At 43.3% G+C, this 23,283-nt stretch overlaps 1 protein-coding gene across 1 annotated transcript in view; it reads left to right on the forward strand.

The window, feature by feature from the left end:
* Positions 1-22,381, forward strand: part of LOC311494825 (band 4.1-like protein 1) — a 40,487-nt gene extending 18,106 nt beyond the window's left edge. The window contains exons 4-24 of the mRNA XM_084554063.1: positions 5,514-5,618; positions 6,493-6,535; positions 6,633-6,708; positions 9,474-9,692; positions 9,780-9,867; positions 9,948-10,100; positions 11,179-11,276; positions 11,661-11,836; positions 12,171-12,421; positions 12,973-13,011; positions 14,038-14,067; positions 14,528-14,683; positions 14,993-15,991; positions 17,066-17,116; positions 17,718-18,122; positions 19,092-19,313; positions 19,411-19,470; positions 19,705-19,785; positions 19,912-19,992; positions 21,580-21,696; positions 21,814-22,381. Of these exons, the coding sequence (XP_084410189.1) occupies positions 5,514-5,618; positions 6,493-6,535; positions 6,633-6,708; positions 9,474-9,692; positions 9,780-9,867; positions 9,948-10,100; positions 11,179-11,276; positions 11,661-11,836; positions 12,171-12,421; positions 12,973-13,011; positions 14,038-14,067; positions 14,528-14,683; positions 14,993-15,991; positions 17,066-17,116; positions 17,718-18,122; positions 19,092-19,313; positions 19,411-19,470; positions 19,705-19,785; positions 19,912-19,992; positions 21,580-21,696; positions 21,814-21,819 (3,456 nt within the window). The 3' untranslated portion in view covers positions 21,820-22,381. The remainder of the gene's footprint in view (positions 1-5,513; positions 5,619-6,492; positions 6,536-6,632; positions 6,709-9,473; positions 9,693-9,779; positions 9,868-9,947; positions 10,101-11,178; positions 11,277-11,660; positions 11,837-12,170; positions 12,422-12,972; positions 13,012-14,037; positions 14,068-14,527; positions 14,684-14,992; positions 15,992-17,065; positions 17,117-17,717; positions 18,123-19,091; positions 19,314-19,410; positions 19,471-19,704; positions 19,786-19,911; positions 19,993-21,579; positions 21,697-21,813) is intronic.
* Positions 22,382-23,283: the final 902 nt, after the last annotated feature.

The following is a 23,283-nucleotide window of genomic DNA, read 5'->3' on the forward strand; positions in this document are numbered from 1 at the left end:
CCACAAGTACAATGCACGCGGGGACAGAATGATGAACGCAGTGAAATCATTACTTTAATTTGAGTCATGATGTCCACTGAGCAAACAGGCCTCGCTGATAAAAAGCAGGGTAGCAGCCGGATGCTCCTATTGACGTTTGGCTTACAACACTATAGATATTGACCGGGCTCAGTGTATTTACATTGTCCAGTCCTTAACACCAAAGCCAAACTACTAAAGTACTTCACCGCTTTCAGGCCACCACAGAAAAGCCAAATGTTTTAAAAAGGCATGTGGCTTTTTAAATAAAATCCTGGGAGACCTTTGTACCCATATTTTAAGTACTTACACTTTGGCGAAACAGAATTTTCTACACAGGCGCAACCCATAAAAAGTTCATTTTTTTGCGTTCTGTTGCATTTTTGCCGGTTAACCACACAAGCTTGTGAGTTTCACATTTATTAGAGAGGCAGAGCCATCTGGGGACTGCTTTACTGAAGTCATTATATTCTGTGCTGATATTTCAGAGTTCAGCTGCTGAACACTGAAATATCAGAGTTCAGTGCGCACCAGAAACACAGTTTGTAAGGTGCCTTATTCAGGTGTTAAGGCTCTTTTAGAGTACTGCAGTGCAGGACACAGACGGCGTAACCTACGCACATAGCCATTTATACTTGCTTGTCAGTCTGGCTTGCTCTGTAAAACACTTCCAGCGCCAGTCGGCAAAGAGTCTTTTTTGTCAGTCGGGTTAATTTTTGTTTCTACTTCCTGCTTCATTTTCAACAATGGCGACTGAAAATTTCGCCAAAAGACGAGTCATACAAATGTTTGTATCTCCAACCCTCCTCCTCGATGTTTTCCATCTTTATTGATCTGAAACAATCAATTCGATAATAGCGGCGGTGGAGAAGCAACCAGAAAAACTAAAGCAGAAACACGCTACTACCAAGTGGACCAATCTCAGCGTTTGCGGTCTGCGTCGCCGCGGTGTGTGGTTACATTTCTGGGGAGGTGCAGGTCAGCTACCACGTTAGGGTCTGGGCATGTTCTGCGCTGTCGCCGTAGCTACGACATCAAATTGACGCAGCAGCCTAAACCACCTGTTAGAAATATCTTTAAAATGCTTGTGATGATCATTTGTGCAGTAAAATTAGTTTCTATCAAGTAACTACATCCCGGGTTCGAATCCATGGGCCAAATGGGCCTTTCTGTGTGGAGTTTGTTCTCCCTGTGTCTACGTGGGTTCTCTCCGGGTACTCCGGCTTCCTCCCACCATCCAAAGACATGCTAATTACGTTAATTGGTGATTATAAATTGGCCGTAGGTGTGAATGTGAGTGTGAATGGTTGTCTGTCTCTGTGTTGGCCCTGCGATGGACTGGCGGCCTGTCCAGGGTGTAACCCCGCCTCTTGCCCGATGACAGCTGGGATAGGCTCCAGCAGACCCCCGCGACCCTTAACAGGAATAAGCGGGTACAGAAGATGAATGAATGAATGAATGAATGAAAAGTAACTACAAGTTACTATTCAAAACAAATCAGTTAAGTTTGGGATCTAGTGAATTTGGAGGCCAGATCAACACCTTTTGCCTTTTTTCTTTAGTTGTTCCTAAACTGTTTTTGTGTGCGTGGCTGTGTCAGGCTGCATCCTGCTGGGGATGGCTGCTGCCATCAAGGAGTGTCATTGATATTGGGTGGGCTTGCCTAGTCTGGTCTAGGTGGGTGCTTCACTTCTAAGTAAAATCCACACGAATGCCAGGTCTGAAAGTTTTCCAGAAGAACATTGAATTGTCAATAATCAATGAGGGTGTGTATGTATGCATGGTATAAAGGCATTAAACCTACAGTCCACAGTGCGCCGCATACATTCAAAGTTCAAACCACCAGCTCCACAAATGTGAAGTTGATGTGATCATGAGGTTTATATATTAAAACCAAATGAAAGATTCATGAAGCTGAGACCTCGCTCTGCCTCCCTTTGAAACAGCTGAAAGGATGATAAAAATCACTTTATTCTGCATAATTCCTTCCCATTATGACTGCACTCATCTAAAATGCATCCCCACACAACCTCTCCACTAACTGCTCTAGAGCGGGTGTCGGAGTGCAAAGAGCCCGAGTCTCTGAAGGTTCAAATGGTGTCATAGCAACTTCAGAACGTATTTTTGTCAATACTGGAGCACAACCTGACCCGTCTGACTGAAGGATGGTTCCTCTAACTTCTAGACTGCCCGACATCAAAGGACCCAGCTTGTCTATGCTGTCAGTTGAATAGAACAAAGGGACTGCACTGTCTTTCTTTTGGTAATCTAGGAACTGGAAAACTGCTTCAGCTCCTGTAATCCTAATTTCTGTGATGAATTAGCACAGTTCAATATAGGAATTTAAATAAATTCAAGTTTTAGGGTGACATTAAGATAAGGTAAATTAATGCAGTCTTTATTTCTATTTGTTATGAAATTTTGCTTTCCAGCTTTCCAGCTCTGCAGTGTAGTTTTCTTAGTGGTAGTTGAAGCATCGTTGTGGCCACCTACAGTGCTGTCTAACACCCCTTGCTTGGTCTGGGAAGTCTTGCTAAATTAAATTCTTTTCTACTTCCGTTATTGCACTCTCTCTCCTCTCAGAATCTTGAACATGAGAATCATTTTCTCTAATAATAAACAGACGTGAAAACACCAGCTAGCCTAACACTAAGGCTACTAACAACCGTTAATGCAACACCCTCTTTGTAGAAGACTGTTAGAGTCCACGTGTGAGGAGATATTTTGGACATTTCCCCAGCTTGGATTGGCACAACACTCGCCAACTAGTGACACAGATTAACAGCATTTGGTTGATAAAACCAAATGTACAAGCCTGTGTACATAAAATGTTTAGGAGAGTTGTTATCTCCCTAGGTCCATTTCTTTGAACATTAAATTACTGATCTCCATTCTATTATGCAAGATGCGAATGGTGGGCAAGACATATACTAAATACGGAGTTATAGTTTTAGTCAGTCCACATTGATTTTAGAGTCAGGTTTTTGACCAAATAGCACAACCTTTGGCTAATCGTAGTCACAAGTGTTTAAAACATGGATGTATTAAGAAGAACTGGATACTGAATAACAAAGTGGCGTTTCAGCTGTTCATATAAAATTATGTTCCGTATGCTTCAGCATTTTGAGCACGTTGGGAGCCCGACAGGCTGAGATTCCCATTAACTGAGTTCAACTGACTTCCTGCAGGCTCTTAAATTACAGACTTTCCATTTTATTTCCGAAACTGGTATCAAATGGATCAAAACCTCATAATTTTGTTGTAGAGGTTTGTAAATCTACCAAATTTTCCAGTGACTGAGTGTGGGTAAAAGTGTGTTTTGTGTGATTAATGTGCAAGTTGTAGTGACAGGGTTTGGCCACAACACCACAAACTGTGCAGCCTGTTCCGCGATTGTTTGTCTGAAATCTACAACTGTTCCATTTGCCACTTATCAGCTTGTACAGATTCATGGTGATTGCATTATTTAGAACCGACCGGAAAATGATGGACATAATTTCAATTATCAAAGTTGAAATAATTCAGCCTGTTGGCTACACCATCAACTTATCGGGTCAGGTCGGTTGCACATCGGAAAGTCTGGTGGTGTTCCTGTGTTCAGTGACATTAATAATGTCATTTAAAGAAAAAAAAAAAACGTGAAATGGGATTAACAAATGGAAAAACGACTGCAGAACAAGCAGGTTTCCAACTTTGCAAATGTATCGCTACGGTTACTCATCTCAAATATAAGACAACCCCACTATAGGAATCCTAATCTCCAGGAAAATAAATAAATGTGTGTCCCACCACAGATGAATCTCCTTAATGCATGCATAAAACCAAAGGTGGCTACCATCTTTGCCAGCTTGGCCGTCAGCCTGTTCAGCCAGCCGGTTGCATCATGCCTGACCCCTGGTGGCACATGTTGTGCACCACAGCTCATAATGTTGCTAGAGCGCCTGCTTGACGTTTATTGTTCACAGTGTTTGTGCCAATAAATGGAATGGTATAACGACTTAGAAGGCTGTTCTAAGGTTTTGTTTATCCCGGCTATAACACAGGCTGCAAACTTAAGCTGCAAAACACTGCAAAGCTGCGCTGTTAGATCCCGCTGTAGACGCTACACCAGCTTACAACATTACATTTACCATTTTCCTCCAGCGACATGACTCTATAGCACTATTCCTCCCACTTGCATTAGTTGAAGTAAGGCAGATTGTCCCATTGGCCGGCCATTAACGCGCGCGCTGTCTATCCTCATCTTGTTTGCATGGGTGAGGCTATCATCAAAATGGATTTCTAGAATTGCACCAAATGGCTCCTAACACAATGACACCACAGAACGAGTTACGGATACGCGATTGGATCCAATTGGAGCGACAACAAAATCTCATCAGCGGCTCTCGAATTGGTCGTCATGCTCGGGTTGCCACCTGAGATGTGTGTTGCAATTTCATTTCGTTGGAAAAATTCAATACGCGTGCCACACACACACACACACAAAAGATTTTTTTTTTTAAAATCTCTGACTGTACCCTCTGTCTGCTAATCAGCATTATTATTCCCCCAACTGCTTCACACATGACAGCCTCAGTGCTGCAGGATCTAAATTATTATTTATGTGACCGAGAGAGAGACAGATTACTTTGTAATGGTTAATTAATTTCCCTTCTTAAAATTTTTAAAAGTTACGCCGACCGAACTGCCAGCGTTTCTCTCAGGAGCCGAACAAAGGCTTGTGGTGGCCTCGTAGTAACCGGAGATAGAGAGAGTGAGAGGGCACACATACATGCAGAAGGGACCTATTACTTCTGTTTCCATGGTAACAGCTGCTTGGTTGCCTTGTCGCCATAGGAGCCAGGTTTCCCTAGGAGATGGAGAATCTGGAGTGTGTGTGTGCGTGTGCCTGCGCGACCGTGTGTGTGTGTGTGTGTGTGTGTGTGGAAATAACATTTTGCCAAGGCCGTCTGTGCAACCCACAGAGGCCTTGATTTCTTCCCTGAAGGGCTGGCTTGAAATGGGTGTGGTCTGTTGAAACGCCACTGATGCGAGATCCTATTCCTCCCCTTTTATAGGCATAAAGAGTAGCTACAGCTCCTCCCAGTCAACAGGGGGAGGACAGGCTGGGAGCATCTCTCAGATCACAGATTTTTATGGCACTGGTACTTTCTGACTCCTTCGTGATAAGAAACAAGGACAAAGTCAGTTTATAATGAAAGCGTATCCAGTTATTTTTTTATTTCCCGTTATGCATTTTACATTGAGTGTAGATATTGACAGAGGGAGAAGGAGGAAAGATTTCAAACCAAATCAGTATCACTGCAGCAAGGGACTTAAGCATTAGCTACAATATCCCCCCAAAGTCTCACCCATCTTATTAAACTGCATTATTACACTCTATCCTTTAAGCAGCATGTGATATTCATACCACCTGAACCTGCAACTTTTCGCCCTCCCACTCGCCGTGTGTACTTACACGTTTGCCCGCATGCGTTTTTGTGTGTGTGTGACAGAAATTTGCCAAGGGCCAGACCCTGCTGGACATGGTGTGTGGCCATCTGAACCTGCTGGAGAGGGACTACTTTGGCCTGACTTTCCAGGACACGGACAACACCAAGGTCAGAAGCACATTAACACAAACACATACACACACACAGGCACAGACGCATTAGTATTTAGTTACTTAGAGATGTGTATTTATGCACTTTTTCTCCTCCTGAAATGTGTAACTGAAGCTCAGGGGCCAAATGCAGCTGCAATTAACCCCAAACATAGGACACCGACGTGGTCCTCGGTTAGAAACGGCCCTAATTCAGTTGATATGAAGTCCAAGAGACAGCATGTGCACTGGATGTTTATTAAAGCTCTATGTGGTGATTTATTTATTTTTTTTACAGTGATATTAACTTAAAATCTGTCCAAGGTTTCATAATCATGCCATCATATAGAGATTAACAAACAAAGTGTCCTGAGCAATCGCTATTTTTATGCTTGCTAAATATATTTCATGCTTTTAATAGATTATTCACAGTTTCACGCCGACTTTGTCACAGACTTCACAGCAAATGTCAACCGGACACTTTCAGCCAAACAGCCCATTTATCTGGATTGTTTCTCCGGGTGTTTTGGAGCAGTGAAACCCCGGCTGCCCTTTTAACTGTGCCTAACCACTTGTTGCCCAAGACTGGCATGCATGGCCTTTAAGATTTTCAAATGTGATTAGACAGTATGGCCTTTAAAAGTGGTGCACGGGGCATGCAGTGTGCGCCATGAAAGCTGGAGTGACATTAAGCAGACGGGGCTGGATTCGACGGGCATTTATAGCGACAGTTTTGGCGCTTTCAGTGTTCATAGAAGCCCTCAACACATTAGGTTTTTAACTGGGGAATGGATTTAGAGGTGCAGTACTTAAAGAGGGTTCTTAAAAATGTGAATGTGGATGATTTGGCTGTGGCCGAATTTCTCAAAGGGGATTGTGTGTTTCTTTATCAGAATTGGTTGGATCCTTCCAAAGAGATTAAGAAGCAAATTCGGAGTAAGTATGGTGGTCTCACACACTCTATCCACACACATGCGGTATTTTAATGTAAGAAATCCTTCTCAAAATAACCTTGCTGCCGGTTTGTTCACAGTTGGTGCCTGGGTTTTGGGGTTTTCTGTCAAGTTCTACCCTCCGGACCCATCTGTCCTCATTGAAGACATCACCAGGTAGATGTGACGACAACAAAAGGATAAAATGAAAAACAAAACTTAGGGTGTCTGGGTAGTTTGAAGCCATTTACTTGTCCCAAGGATGTCTTGTTTTGGCAGAAGTTGGACAAAGGACACAGCAGCAAAGGCAGGGTACCCAATGCAGCAAGCTCAACACTCCTCCAGTTAAATAATAAATAATGGGATGGATTTAGCAGATAAACAGCCATAGCTATATTATAAACAATAGTAGAACCAAGGAATAAATTTGTTTAAATGAAACTGCAGTTAAGAAAATGTAGACAAGCTGGCAATCTGTCTTCTCACTGTACATCATCATGCCTAGAATAAACAAGTATCATGAGGGCCGTCCAAATAATGCTTGGCTTATTTGCCACTATTTATGAGGATGTTTAATCAGCTGTGATGGTAATTTTGGTAAATTAAAGGTAATATATAAGCACTCACACATTATTATTAATTTTTTTTTTTTGCGATGCCTACGTTTACCACGATGCATTGCGCGCCGACGTTGTAATGTTCAAGAATCTTTACGAAACCTGCCCCAGCTCGATGAAGGTGGATATTTTAAAACCCGGTGTGTACTACAACACAGTAAAAACAACATAAAAACACGCAAAACGCGCTTGTTTAAGCCTCATAGCGTTAGAAGACACACGTTACTCACTCACTGAGCGGTCACCTGTCCTCTCAGTCCCGCAGGTAATGGTTGCCTTTTCCAATTTTTCCTCGGAGTCTCGAAGAAGTTCTTCCGTACATTTCTGGTCCAAGTGAAGAGTAAAACTTTACCGAATTGTACAGCGAATACACGCAGGCTTCCCCGATGGTGTGCGACAGACAAAAACAGCTCGCTAACATTTATGGTAGCATCACGAATCTCCTTCAGCTTCAAGACGGTCCTCGTCCGCCATGTTGGCGACATCAGGACAGGTGTTTCTTATGACGAACTTTTATAAGCTTATGAGGACGATCATTTTTTGTTACTGTCAAGTCACATTTTATAGACAAATTTAAAAATAAATAAATAAATAAAATTAAAGTAAAAATATATATATTAGAAAAAATATATATTATATAATATAAATATTATATAAAAGAAACATTAACAAGAATTGCTTGACTTGCTCGATGTGTTTCTGTTATTTTGACAACCACATTTTAGTCAGTGGGCTAGGATAAATAACGGGAATACTTTAATATCCAGTTTAACAGCACTACAAACTACATCCTCTAAAATGATCATCCATTTGAATTGCAACCTTTCTGATGCTGTTTCAGCATTAACCTCCTGAGACCCTGTGTCCTCATATGGGGACATTAAGTTTTAGGTTTGTGGCAACTTATTCTGCTTCATTTAAACTTGGAAGACTCTTTTGTCTTTCATCCAGTGGTAGCAAAGGGTCGATACACTAGTCGGTATAAAAGTATGATAGCAGATTAATTCTACAGCCGATCACGGGACAGAACCTCATCAAATGTTACAATTGAAACTTGTTTATTTATGCTTATTAACTTTTCTAGTTTGATATGACACGCAAATTCTGCAAGTACTTGTTTGAGGACATTGGGACTTCATTGTTTGCAATTCTGTCTTTGCTCAGCCATGTCCAGGTATTAAAATGAACAGTTTTACATTTTGTTACACATTGATGATCGTAATATACAGTGAAACAATCCCCATGTCCACATATGAGGACATAATTTTATTTATTTATTTTTTTTCAAAAACAACTTCCTGTTTAAAGATGATGCTTAGTTTTTATAATTCTTAGGTCCTACTAATCCCAAATAATAAATGTACAGCAAACAAAAGCTCGGGTCTCAGGAGGTTAAGTGAACATTAGAAGAGTCATGAGGCTAAGATCTGGTGCAGGACCATTAAATTAGAATTTGTTTTTAGTGGTGTATCTAATGAGGTGGCAAGTGAATGTATATATATAAAAAAAACATATAATAACAAGTCAATGAGCAAAGCAATAAGCAAATGTGCACATTTTGAAGTGAACCAGACGTGTTACAAGTCTACATTCAAGACTTTACCTTCGCAACAGCGAGTCGGGTTAAATCAATTCATGCTAGCATCCTTAGAATGACAACGTGTTGATCAGTATTTACCCTATTCACCGTTTTAGTTTAGTGTATCAGCGTACTGACAAGCAGAACAACACCTTGTAATGGAAATTTACCACTATATCGTCTCATATCCTTATTTATCCTGTATTCTCTTTTAGATAAGTATAGTTCTGTGGGAGCATATAGAGAAAGGTGTGTGATCTCTTCCATGCACGTGCCATAACTCTCAGGAGAGACAAGATAGGAAGACATGATTAACACCTAGTAACCATCTCAAGTGAAAAATAACTCCATATATGGCACTGTTGGAGCTTGCCCTTCCTCCGTTTAGATTAACCTATAAGTACTGCTACTTCTGCGTAAAAGCCAGAGACGCAGCAGGCTCTGATTCTCTCACCGTCTCTCATCTTCTCTCCTCCTGCAATAAAACTGTAAAAGATACTGAATGCATCCAGTCTCTGTGTTTCTCACCAGAATCTATCTCTGTTCTTAAGGAAGCGGAAGAGTTAAGTTTCCACAACAACCTAGAGCCATGTTGCTGGCATCGTTAAAATCTCAAAACAGCCATGAATGATCGCTTCTGTTTTGTTTTTTGGATAACATTGATAAGATGAGATAATCCTATAATGTATCCCACAGTTAGCAGCATCTCTGCTTTGCCTCCTCCTCCTCCTGTTCTGTTTCTCCAGGTACTACTTGTGCCTGCAGCTGAGGGACGACATCCTATCAGGTCGTCTCCCGTGCTCGTTTGTCACCCACGCCCTTCTGGGTTCCTACACCGTCCAGGCCGAGCTGGGAGACTACGAGCCCGAGGAGCACGGCCCCGACTACGTCAGCGAGTTCCACTTTGCCCCCAACCAGACCCGAGAGCTGGAGGAGAGGGTGATGGAGCTGCACCGTAACTACAGGTCACAGAGAATATAATCGAGGTGAATGCCAAGAGGACGCCGGTGTTTTTGATTCAAAATAATAATGAAGCTTCTTTTGTGCTGTAGGGGAATGAGTCCAGCGGAGGCAGAGGTGAACTTTCTAGAAAATGCAAAGAAGCTCTCAATGTATGGAGTGGACCTACATCACGCTAAGGTCTGTATTGTCCCTCTGATTATTAAAGATCTTTTTGTGGTTTTTATACTAATCCTACACTTTATGCCTGTGTTCACCAGGATTCAGAAGGCATTGACATAATGCTCGGCGTGAGCGCCAACGGTCTTCTCATCTACCGAGACCGCCTCCGAATCAATCGCTTCGCCTGGCCCAAAATCCTTAAGATCTCCTATAAAAGAAGCAACTTCTACATCAAGATCCGCCCTGGAGAGGTAAATTGTCGCTTTCTTTAGCATTTTGCTCAGCTCGGTAGGAGTCCACTGCACAATTACGGCACGCACAACCCCTCCAGAGTAGCCCATAGTCACACTGGCAAACCCAAAGCAAGGAGAATAGAAGATCATTTGGTAAAGAGCCAACTTCGCATTTCTATTTCATGGTTTCACAGTTGTTAAAATTACATCATTGCCTCTCTTGACTCGCCCAAGCGGCATAAATAGTCATTTCATGGTTTGATAAAAGTGTAACTTCTGAGATTTATCTGCTGAGAAGCATGTGACAAGTGCAGAGAGTAAAATTATTTATAACCCCAGAGATACGACTCTTAAAGATTGGGCTGGTAGGTCGTGCTTTCATTCCTGCTCTCCTACACTCTTCGTCTGTGCGATTAGCCACCAGTCATGAGGATTTGCATTTTCATCTAAGGCTTTACTTGCAAGTTTTGCAGCTGCACTCCGCACGTCTCTGCTTATCGACTTCCCAAAATTATTATGATTTCTCCTTTCTTTATTATACCCACTGTTAAACTGACATTGACATCTTCATAGTGAACGCCAAGGCCTTTCTGTGCATAAATTTTCTTCTGCTGATCTATCCTCTGAGTCAGCTGTCGCTTCAGATTTGCCTGAAAGGTCAATATTGTGTTTCAAAGCCCTTTTATTGTAAAGTGTCCCAGCAGGATTTTTGTGTGGAACAAAGGGTTAGAGTGAGCTGAACGCCTAACGTTTAAATACCTGTTATATTGCTAATAACATATTGATTTGAAAGCATTCTCTCCTGTTCGCGCCGCTAAACATCTGATGGAGTGCATGCGTGAACAACTAATTTATGGGTTGGTTAGAGGTGGAAAATTTACCTGACACGGCAGCAGGAGATGCAAGAATACATTTCTACGAGTAAACAGAATAACATCGATTTTTCCATTGCCGCCGAGTAAACACAATTCACCCTGCCGCCGACCGCTCAGTCTCTCCCCGCACTTGCTTCCTTCACTCTCCTCTTCTTCTTCTTCTTCTTCTTCACCTCCCTCCATCCCTCCACCACCTCCACTCCCTTCCCTCGTTCACTCAGTATGAACAGTTTGAGAGCACCATAGGCTTCAAGCTGCCCAACCACCGGGCCTCGAAGCGACTGTGGAAGGTCTGCATTGAGCACCACACCTTCTTCAGGTAGGACTTGATACTCAGAAGTACACAGACAGATGCACTTTCTCCGCACTGCAGTCACTGAACCCTGCATGTACCGTTACACCTCTGCATGGTAGATCTACAATATCCTTCAAGCGACGCTCATGCTGCACATGCTTATTCTGTAACTTTCTTTAGAGGTGTTTTTAATGTTGTTTTTGATGCACAGTCAATCTTTTCCCATCTAACTAATCTAGAAAGTAACTAAAAGCATATCCCACAGTATCAAACTACACATATGGATATTAATAAACTTATCTTTCTCGTCAGCTTTCTGTGAAAATATAAAGAACTCATGTAAATCTGTAAAGTAAAGCCATGCCAGGTGTCTGGGGTAGATTTACATAAACTGAACCTTCCTTGCAGGCTGGTCTCCCCGGAGCCACCTCCCAAGGGCTTCCTGGTGATTGGCTCCAAGTTCCGCTACAGCGGGCGGACCCAGGCCCAGACAAGACAGGCCAGCGCTCTGATTGACAGGCCTGCGCCGCAGTTTGATCGGTCCGTTAGCAAGCGGTACCTTCTGCCCAGAAGCATTGATGGAGGTGAGACCACAGACTATTTCACTGTCCACACGGAGGGTTGGCTAATGCTTCCTGATTTCTGTTGGGAGGCAATAACTTGGCTCCAGATCCTCAGACAAGGGACCGCTCAATAAATAGAAACTTATGAATGAAGAACATACGTCTCCTTTGGATTTCCCTTCACAGTGAAGGGAGTGCTCAGCAAATCTCGCATCTGTTCCTGAATTTCTTTGGAAAAAACAGAAATGCAAATGAATTTGGGACTTTATGTTTATGCTGTCGAACACTGTGCAGTAGATCATGCTATTTAAAAGCTTTAACGCTGGATTGTTGTGATCCCCTTGTAATTTACCAGCTTCAGCTCTGGGTGACAGCATGGACCAGCTGTCCCAGCGCAGCTCCAGTGAACGCACGCAGTTCATGTCCAGGGAAGACCTGGACCAAGAGGGCAGCCTGGATCTGGACCACGATCAGTATCACTATCACTATCAGGACCAGGACCAGGACCAGTATACAGATCAGGAAATGGAGCAGCATGAAGGCCACGACGAGAGGCATACAATGGGTGCCCGCATGTCAACTCCCACCAAGACCTTGGAGCTCAAGGTACAAGATGAGGCAATACACTCTTTAACGTTGTGTATAGTTATGAGATAAAGGTTATACATGGTACACGTGAATGACATTTCATCGTTGAGAAGATGAGCGCTCAGTCGACAGTGTAAATTACATCAACCCCTAACTGAAATGTTGCCACTGATATTTGGTTCCTTTAAAAATGTACACTGCACTTTCAGCAACCTAGTAAGAAGAATCCCTCATGAACTTAACACTCTTCATCTCTCTGCCTAGCATCCCTGTAATCACTGCCTCCGTTTTTCTCGTCTTGGCCTAATTTCCCCTACTTTCTGCTTGTCTCTGTACTTAAACGACCTCTCAGTATGAGTCCTCTTTCCTCAATATTTGTTTAATCGCCTTTCAAATTCTAACTTGACCTCTTCGCTGCTGATGATATTTTTCTAACCCAGCACCCTGCTTCTAACTGACCATCTTCTCCTCTTGCTCCTGTAATGTTAACACTCTTTGCTAACCTTTGCTCTTTCTCTCTCTCTCTCTCTCTCTTACGTGTCTGTCCTCTACCTTGTCCACTCCTGCAGGGTGAGGAGGCAGGCTCGCCTGTAGACTCAAAGCCGGAGGTATTTTGGCACTGGACCGTCATGTTTGTCTATGTGGTTTTGGTTGTTTAAGGTCATGCCCTCGTAGTCCGTCTCTGTTAAGCACGACCTGTCATTTTTACTTATTGTTTGTCTGTGATGGAAATGTTATTGCTTTTCATATCACGATTTCCTGGATTCCACTTAGTATAATCCACGGAAAAAGCATGAACTGGTCTTCAGAAGAATAGACAAGGAATATATTCAGTTATTCAGGCTCTTTTTACTCTGTTTTCTTTACTTTCTGTCTAGTGGGGGATAGTTTTGGTTGAAATTCGCGTTAGATTTGAATAAATATTTAGATCTTACCTAGAGTTGCTTTCCCTGATGGGAAAAGCTTCTTCTGTTCAGTCGAAAAAACATATTCAGCAGCATGCATCTTTAACAGTGTCCCTGTGTGGCATTATATGGATTGACTATTCTTAGCAGGGTAAACAGATGGCCCCTAAGCACTGTTGATGATTCAGGAAATTGGTAGTTCCCCAGTTGTTCAAATCTCCCAGTGCTCCAGAAAATCTACTTCCTTATTGTATCAGAAATCACTTTAAACTGCAAAAGTGGCTTGATAGATATATACTTGTAGTTGTGTGTTATTCCTATGCACGCAGTACACTTGACCTTACATTAGCCACTTAATGGACTCATCCTTTTTGTGGTTTTGGATGAAGAAGTATGGGAATAATCTTCCTCCAAACGCTTAAGTTAAGTCAATATACGACTGCATTAATTATCACTTGGCTGCCACTGGAATGGATTGTCCCTGTCTTCTTGGCAGAACATTAAACGGCTTAACAGTCTCAGTCCAAAGCCCCCAATGGTGTCAAGTGTTTCTGTTTTGTCGGTATGGCCGCCTGCCTTTTTGACTCACCTGCAGCATTTTACCTCTTTGTCTCTGCACGCATCTGTTCTATCCCCCCATCCCCTCCAAAAAAACAAACAAACCTCCTGCTTTGCTCAAAAACCCTTCACTTCATCTCACTTTGCCCCACACCTCATCTGTTGGACAAGGATCTGGTCACCCTTCGGCCCAAACAGGAGGTACTGCTTGTCCGCTCTCTTTTTGGCATGTGCTGTGTGTTGACACTCACCAGGTGTCCTGTGTTGTCTTATTTGCAACTTAATGTTAGGTAACAGTTTATGCCATCAGCAATGGAACTTGTATTCCTATTTTTTAATCATTTGGTGCATAAGTTAAATTTGAATTTGAAAACAAAAATGCAGTAATAGCCATTGATCAGTGAATATATACAAATCTGAATTAGCCCAGGCTTTGTGTTCTGTTTCTTCTAATAATTAAGACCTTAAAGAAAATCATGCACCGCACCCCCTCATCAGAACAGAGTTAGATTAAGAGATTTATATGAAAAACCTTCACCTTCAACTTTAGTTCACATCTAGTTCAATCGCAGCAACATCTGTGACTTGAAATGGATATATGAGCGGGATTTTAACCCACATAAATCTTCTCTCTTGACGTTCCCCTCCACCGTGTGAGCAGCAGTTCTTGGATAAGCCCGAGGACGTCATACAGAAGCACCAGGCCAGCATCAACGAGCTCAAGAGGGCTTTGAGGCAGCCTAACAGCAAGATGGCGCAGAGAGAGAAACGCCTCTCCTCAACTACCCCACCTGGAGGAACGCCTGAGCGGAAATCAGTAAGAATGAGACCCTATGTACAAGTTATATTACGCTACCATTATTTTCCTATTATCTAAACATGTTGTCCTGGTCCTAGCCTATTCTATCTATTCTTCGCATCAAAATAGTGATTCCATTGAGCAGATGGACGAGAAGGAAACATTGTGAAGTGCATCAGTGTGTGCACAGTAATACGTCGCCTAGTCAATCATTGTTTTTTTTTAACTAATTTTTACAGTAATGATGTGGGGGTTACAATGATATCTCAAACGGAGAGCACTTTATCGAGTTAGGCTAATGCAACTGTCTACTCTATGTCAACATAGGCGACCGGTGATGCTTATGAAGGAACATTGGACAGTTACTCTAAAATGGAAAAGAGTAAGACTTCTCCAATGCCTAGGGATGCGCTTATGGTGACATCGCGGACTGAGGAAAATACGAATAATTGCCAAACGCCCTGGGAGTCCTCGAGAACTAGACTTGGGGCATCTCCAAAACAGGAAACAGACATCTCCATAATCCCTATGCATGATGCCGTGGCAACTAATGGGCATCATGGTTCTGTATTAGAAAATGGATATGGCTCTCCACCTGTCAAACAGACCGGTGAAAGCTGGCACCGTCAGTATGAGCGTCAAGAGAGACCCAAGAATTTTAAAGCTCCAGTGGATTCTTTCCCAAAGGACAACAGGGCCAGATTTGAGACTGGAGCGAGACATATGGAGGCTTGGAAACTGAAAGACAAGAGCCCCATGGGAGAGAAAGATTGCAACAAAATTGGGAGCTCACACTCAGAAGTCACCAAAATAGTTCCTCTCAAGCCACAGCGATCAAAAAAGTCTTTGAATAAAGAGAACAAAGATGCTGTAGACCCTCTAACTCAAAGCCAGCCTGACAAAGGTGCGGCTGGGGATGTACAGATGACAAAATCTTCCTTTGAGTCCGTAAGGAGACCGGATGATAGCGCTGTATTCCAGTCCGCCACAGATGTCGTGAAGGAAAACACGGCCACCGCCAAATGCCACGGTGAATCTACGCCGTTGCATCAGCAGCAATCTCAACTACATCAACACATTAAGAATGAGTTGTTTGCACAGCAAGAACTCAGAGACAAAACAGGGCAAGGCCACTGGATGAGAGGAGGCTTCCTACATGAAGAACATTTTCAAAACCTCTCAGAGTTTCCCTCCAAGGTTCCAACAGCTCCCCCTCGCACCCTCCCGCTGAAAACGCAGTGGTCCAGAGACAGACAGAGCAACATGGACAACAGCCACATTCACTACAAGACGCCCAGCCAAGAAACAGCCAAGAGGAAGCAAGCGGTAAACCACCTGCCCCCCGCACCCCCCAGCCTGTTTGTCAATCATCGGAAAGTAGAACATTGCATGAGCTTCAGGCGATGTCGTGCAAATCTTGTTTTTACCATCTAAAAACAAAAATAAGTCACGCATATACCTCAGAACCCATCTGGCTGTGTATGAGAAAACACAAGTTCACGTTCGTCCGCATCGCATCATTGACCGACTCAGTTCACGTCCATGGCCCCACTCCCCCTCCACTCTCCGAGAGCATTTCGCTTTCCCTTCTTCCCCTCTGCAAAGCTTGACATCTGCTTGGCCATTTCAGAAACGCTGTGGGCCTTTAAGCAAAGTTCCCATTGCTTAAGCTTCAGGCGTCCCTTTTTATCCCACCTCAACTTCACGTTAACACCAGGTCTCTCCTTCCAACATCCTCACAGAGTAACGGTGGCTGGTGTTGCAAGGAGTGCAAGACCTTCCCACCATTTTTCTTTGAAACCTCCTTTTTCACATAATTCAAATCCTTTTTGTACATGGCTGAGAAGGGCATTTGAACCAAATGTTCTACCTTGGCACCTCTGTAGCAGCAGCAGAAAATGAAAAAGGCTTAGATGTAATCACAGGCTGCAGAGCTGCCAAACCTCTCCAGGGCTCAGGCATTCATATGCCGGGTATGAATACCTTTTCCCTCGAAGAGATTTTGAAAAATCGAACCTTTCGGTGCATGGCATTACCCCTGCACTTGCAGTCATTTTTAATGATGTCAACCTGTGAAATATACACTATATCTGCATGCTTCTCACAGCAGCCTTCCTCTCTGGAGTCTGAGTAGTGTCTGAATACACTGTGTTAATTTTAAAAGTAAAATTTTCCTCCTGGTGCAAAAGCAATTAAAACAGCTGTGTGTAGAAAACAAATCTGACAATTAATTTTTTTTTTATCAGCTATGTTAAACAGAAAAATAACCCTTTTCTGATATTTTCACATACATTAACTATAGAGAGGTATCATGATTTATGGCTGCATTTCAATGAACTGACACATACATAATAAGTTTTATATTAATGCATGCTTGTCGTTTGTTGTTCTTTTCCACAGGAGACACCACCCACACCTGCAATTCATGAGGAGCCTCTCAACGAAGCTTTAGTGAGTCATCCCTCAACTCCTCTTACTTGTTATCCAACCAAACTTTTGGAAATGAGCAAACACACGACAACTAGGTATTTAACGGCGGCGTCTAGACGTGACACCGCCATAACTCAACGCGGAATATATTAAACGGCTAACACAGCCTGGTCAATAAAGTGCAGGGGACAAAGGGGAGGCAGGATTAGGAACTCAAAACAGGAACAAAATGCACTGCAGGGATGGTAATCCAAAAACAGGTAAGGACCAAAACAAGAACTTGGGAACAGTCAGACAACCAAGGTAACATCACAGACAATTTGACAGAGAACAATGGGGAAGGCAGGACTAGATATACAGGCAGGTGGACAGACGAGACACAGGTGAAACCAATGAGGGCGGAGCAAACCAATCCAACAATTAAAAGAGAAAAACACAGGAAGTAAAGCAAGACAAGAAACACCAAGGAGGAACTTTATGAAATAAAAATAGGAAACACAAGGAAAACCAGACAGGGTCACACAAAATCCGATTCAAAATTAGGATCAGTAAACAGGCCATACATACACATGATAAGATAAGTCAACCTCTGGGAATTCATTATCAGTCTCCTTCTCTGTAGGGGGAACCATGGGAGAGACGTCTGGGCTCCGTATCAGAGGACGACCAGGACCACGAGATCCTGTACCTGAAGGAAACCCACCTGGGCATCGAGCGCAAGTGTTCCAGCATCACCGTCAGCTCTACGTCCAGCCTAGAGGCCGAAGTGGATTTCACCGTCCTCACAGACCTGCACACGGGCATGGAGGAGTTCTCCAGGGGTATGTCGGAGTTGGGAGACAGGGAACTGTCGCCCGACGTGGGTCTGTGCCTCGGCATCGACTTGCTCCAGCAGCACAGCCCCTATGAACCGCCTCCTCCCTTAGTGTCAGCTCCCTTGTCCAGAGGAGCCAGCAGCAGCCCCCCAGCAGCCAAACATGTCCAGGCTGAAGAACCCCGACCAGAGATCAAACGGCCCGATGTGCAGGTAGACTACAGTTTTTGTATCAGCTGTGTTTGAAGCACACAGAAGATTAATCTCAGATTTTTTTTTTACAGGCAAGGAATAAAAACTGCTGTTTTTAGGTGCCTGAAATATGAATCTTGGATCTGTCTTTCAAACTAGAGTTCAGGTCAACACGGGTGCCAGTGTGATCTGAATGTACCACAATATAGCAACGTGTTTTTTTAACCGTCCTCTCCACGTGGTATCAATTAAACGCACATGAAAAATAAATTAGGGAAAGTGTGAAGTGTTTTGCCAAAACAACAGGAAGCGGGGCTGTTTTTTTCCATCTTCTCTTCTCAGCCCCTCCTCCCACAACACCTAATAACACCCTCTTTGTGCTGCCCCAAGTTTCCAACACAGTGTGTGATGGATGACGGGGCCACCGAAGCGAGCTGTTGATGAGTTCGTGCAAGTTTTTGTTTTGCCTGTGCAGTAGTTGCTCGGCGTCACCGAGAATGAATCAGACACAAATTGAACAGCGACAACGTCTCCGCTGTGGTTCAAACGAGAGAAATCTAATCGAGGTGTGATCACACCTGAAGTGTTTGCCACTGACTGCGGTGCGTTTTGTAGTGCTTGTTGTTAAAATGGGTTGAGGTTTTGGATTTGAATGGAACAAAAAATATACCTTTAATACACTAGAGGGAAATAAAGCCTGCAGGCAGGTGAAGTGTTTTTAAGTTATTTATTAAACTGTAAAGAAGGTAAATGACAAAAGACTATTGTTGTACTGATATGAACTTATTTGAAAGACTCAATCTTTCTCTTAAGCACTGACCTTAAGAGATTTTCCATCTGCACGTTACATCATAAGTTCTTAAGTTTGTCTTTTTCTTTCTGAGCTCTTTTGTTCATTTCTGCAAATCTGTAGAAATGAAAAAACAAATGATTCTCAAGCTCACATATTTTATACCTAAAAACTAAAACTTGTCTCATTCTTCTCTTAAGCCTGTAGTCCCTAAAAAACCAAAGAGGTCAGTGCCGGTGTCGTCTTCAGTGGACAGAGATCCGTCTCACAGGGAAGCCGGTCGCGTCTCCGCCGTCACACCACTGAGCAGGGAGGCCAGCGACGTCATGCCCACGCCAGCGGTGAGGAAGACCGACGTCAGGACGGAGACTCAGCCCAACGGGTCAGAGGTCACCACAACTATCGTGGAGTTCACAGATCAGGTTAATTAATTAAGTGTTTCACTGAGAAATAGCGATGCGAAAACTTCATGCGTGTCAGCTCTGTGTCACAAGCTGTAACGTGATTGGCCTCTTTCAGGATCACGGACTCACCGGCCTAAGTGAAGTTTCTTACTCCACGAGACAGAGCGTATCCCCGGTGAGTAACGGCAGGAGGACCTTCTCCAATTTTAACTCAACCTGCGGCACACTCCTTCCTGCTCTCCGGGGTTTAAACCTACTTACAGAGACATTAATTCATGAATATTTGAGCCTGACTGGATGTTATAAAATATCAAAGAGTAATATCTGCTTGTCTTTTACTCTATAGTGACGCATGCATGTGTGTGTTTAGAGTGTTTTACTAACGTTTCCCGCTGTGCTCCTCTCTCAGGTGCACAAGGGCAGGGAGGCGTCGGGGTCGCCTATCCTCGTCACTGAAAATGTTACCTCAGCAACCACTCATGTCACGAAGGTAGAGAAGTAAAACCTATAAAGCCCCCAATTTCATTTATAATTACAAATACAGTGTTTTTATAAAATGCAGCTTATCTATTCTAAATGGGAGGAATATTGTATTGTATTCTATTGTGTGTTGCAGACGGTGAAAGGTGGATATTCAGAGACCAGGATCGAGAAGAGGATCATAATCACAGGAGATGACGATGTGGACCAAGAACAGGTGAGCTGAAATCAATGTTGAGCAATGTTTTAATGTTGTTACTTGTACAAATAATTGCTTTAAAACTTTTATAGTTGGATCTTTATAGATAAGACTTTAAGTTTGTACCCATAAGGCGTTTTATGTTATGGCTTTATGTAAAACAAAAGAGCCAAATGCAGAACACAAACGCGGGAGGATGCGTTCAAAGATTTATTGCACAACTCAGGTCTGAGTTGGAGAATATGCTGAACAAAGGAATCAAAGAGGCTGCCGTGGAACAAAGGCTGAGACAGCAGAGTGGGCAGGCGGGCAGGCTGGTGAGGCTGGTTAGCTGGCAACCGATGAGAAGAGGCTGGCACACCGAGGCGCGAGGAGAAATACGATTTGTAAATTTTTCAGTGTCTTCGAGATTTAAGACCACGGCTTTGGCCTGAGGGCGTCTGGCTGCCGCTGCAGGTGACGGAACAGGGCGGTGAAGTCTGGAGAAGTCCAGGCTGACGTACTGACATGCTCGTGATGAACTGATAAACCACAGGTGGGCGAGTTGGAGCAGAGTCAGGAAGTGAGGAAGAGTCAGCTTGGACTATGTATTTTTCAGCCTAATCAAAATCATTCTGGTTAGAGATTACAACTTAATTGTTTACATGGACACTAAATAATATGTATGGAAATCTGAATATTATATTATTATTATTAGTTTTTCAGTAGAATGAGATGACCAAGACAGATTCATATCTTCAGCAGTGTTGCAAACATCGTTTCCTGCTTTGTTCTGCCCCTCCTAGAAACTTCATACTTCACCCGATGTTTACCCCACGTGGGGAGAACATGTGCAGACAGAATATATTCATTCCAATCAGAGAGATACGGTTAGTTGAAGCGTTTAAATGGTTATTATAATTTCCTCTTTTAAAGGTTGTACCACCACTTTCCTTCAAAATTCCAGTCCAATCCATTTTATTCCAAATGGGTTTTTATTTCTGTAATTAGTCCATGTAAACACAGCTACCAGCTACTCACCGAAAAGACAGAGCAGCACAGAAGACGGGGGGGGGGGGGGGGGGGGGGGACAGAATGTAAGCCTTTGATTCTTTCAGACACTGAACAAATACATTATGTGAAGAAACAAAGTGGTAAAGAAAATCTTCTGAAAATGATGGAATTTACTGTCCACGTAATCTGTGGTTGCCACAGTGGGATGGTGGTTAGCACTGATGCCTCACAGCCAGAAGGTTCCAGGTACTCCAGCTTTATTAGGTTCATTGGTGATTCTAAATTGGCCGTAGGTGTGAGTGTGAATGGTTGTCTGTCTGTGTCCGTGTGTTAGCCCTGAGATAGACTGGCGATCTGTCCAGGGTGTACCCCGCCTCCGATGACAGCTGGGATATGCACCCCCCCCCCCCCCCCCCCCCCCCCCCCCCCCCGTGACCCTTCACAGGACAAGCGGTTACAGAAGATGAATGTATGAATGAAAAATCTATGGTTATTGCATTGTCGGAAATTGTCTCCCTGGTGGTAAACTTCTAAAAGGAAGTGGAATTCAGTGTGTGGCTGTAAAACGCAGAAAAGTTGTACAAAATGTTCTTTCATTCCCTCCTGTTGCAGGCTCTGGCTATTGCAATACAGGAGGCCAAGCAGCAGCACCCAGACATGCAGGTGACCAAGGCAGTCGTCGTCAGGGAAACGGAATCGTCCACCGAGGATCGACACGGTGCATCAGAGGTACAGGTGCCCTCCCGACTCCAAACGTTAGCGCACGGTCACGATTTAGCCTCCTCTTATCTCCTTTGAAGGTTGAGGGATTTATGGTCGACTCTCTTCTCTTTGTTCTCTCCGCAGTCCTGATTTTCCTGAAACGAGAGCGCCCCCCTTTGGACCAGAAGCGTCAGTACCCAACCTGATATTGCCACCCACTATCCCAACTGATGAGACTACTGCCAGTGGCACTCCGATGGAGCCAGTTGTACGCTGAACCTTTCAAGCAGTTTTTATTTTCACTCGAGCATTTCACTGACGGCATCACTCGCGTTCAGTGGAGTGGTTTTCGTCATTCGTGGTCTTTGATCGGGCGATAACACGCCACCAAACATCTATCTGCATCGACAAAAAGACATAATCCGACTAAATTCCCCTGCAAAACCTCTCAGGTCTCTGCTTCAAGTCACTTGCTTTAAGTATTCCTCAAAAGGGAATTAATGCAGACGGGGTTTGTTTAGATAATCTGCACACTCATTCTCTGTGGAATAATCCAAGGCCATGAATCACATACGCATCCTACGCGAAAAGTATCATTTGGGAAATTAGGAATAGGAGTGTGTGTACTCATTTACAAGAAACCATCTGATTCCTGCTGTGTGTGCTGAAAAAAAAAACGAAAAAAAAAAACGTAATGTGTGTGGTTACACTTTGTTAATGAGTAAAATAATCCTTTTACACATGTACCCTTAAAGCATCCAGCGAAGCAGGGGGTTTACAGAAGAAATTCTCTCACACTGAACAATGAGGAAAGTGTTTTTTCCAGCTAGACTGATCACTATTCTTCCCCCTGTATCACTCTTAGTATTTTAATATCGTTTAATTTGTTTAACCTTGGCGTGTGGGTGGCAAGTATGCAAGGGTGCGCATCTGTGTCTTAATACGCAGCGTCGTATTTATTCAACGAGTGGCAATGATGTTTCTGAGCATGCTGATGTTTCAGAACGAGCCTGGTCTCCCTCCTCTTTAGATACGCTTTACGAGCTCAGCTGGATATTATACCACTTTGTGTAGTAAGAAGAAACGCAGGGCCGGCTCACGCCCTCGTCCAAGTCTCCTGAGAACGGGCCTCTGCATCACTAAAAGTAGTATTTGAGATAACGTTTGCATGATCATATCTTGCATTATTGGACTGTAATTGAGTATAATGAATATTAACTCATAAGAAAGACGGATCATGAGAGAAACACTGAAAAATCATAAAAGATGTAGAGGCTGAATTATTCACAATCTGAAGCAGGGCATGCTAAAAAAAGGAAATTGAGCTTCCTGAAAGGAAATGAAGTGTATTCATGAGAAAATGTGGGAAATATCAAGCACACGGTACACTGACGATAGTTTGTTACGACCAGCAAACACTTTCATTTCTAACCCTGCTCAATATATCTCAACATATCAACGTGTTTTGACCTAATTCGCCAGTGAAGACATTTAAAGCAAGCCCGTCGAGCCTACACACGGATGGCTGCCGTCTTTGAAGATGCCTTGCTGAAACGGTATTATGCACCGGAGCTACTCCAGTACTCTTCCATGTGAGGTACAGTGTTATAAATA

This window comes from Chelon labrosus (assembly GCF_963514085.1).
Source record: "Chelon labrosus genome assembly, chromosome: 10".
Lineage (NCBI taxonomy): Eukaryota > Metazoa > Chordata > Actinopteri > Mugiliformes > Mugilidae > Chelon > Chelon labrosus.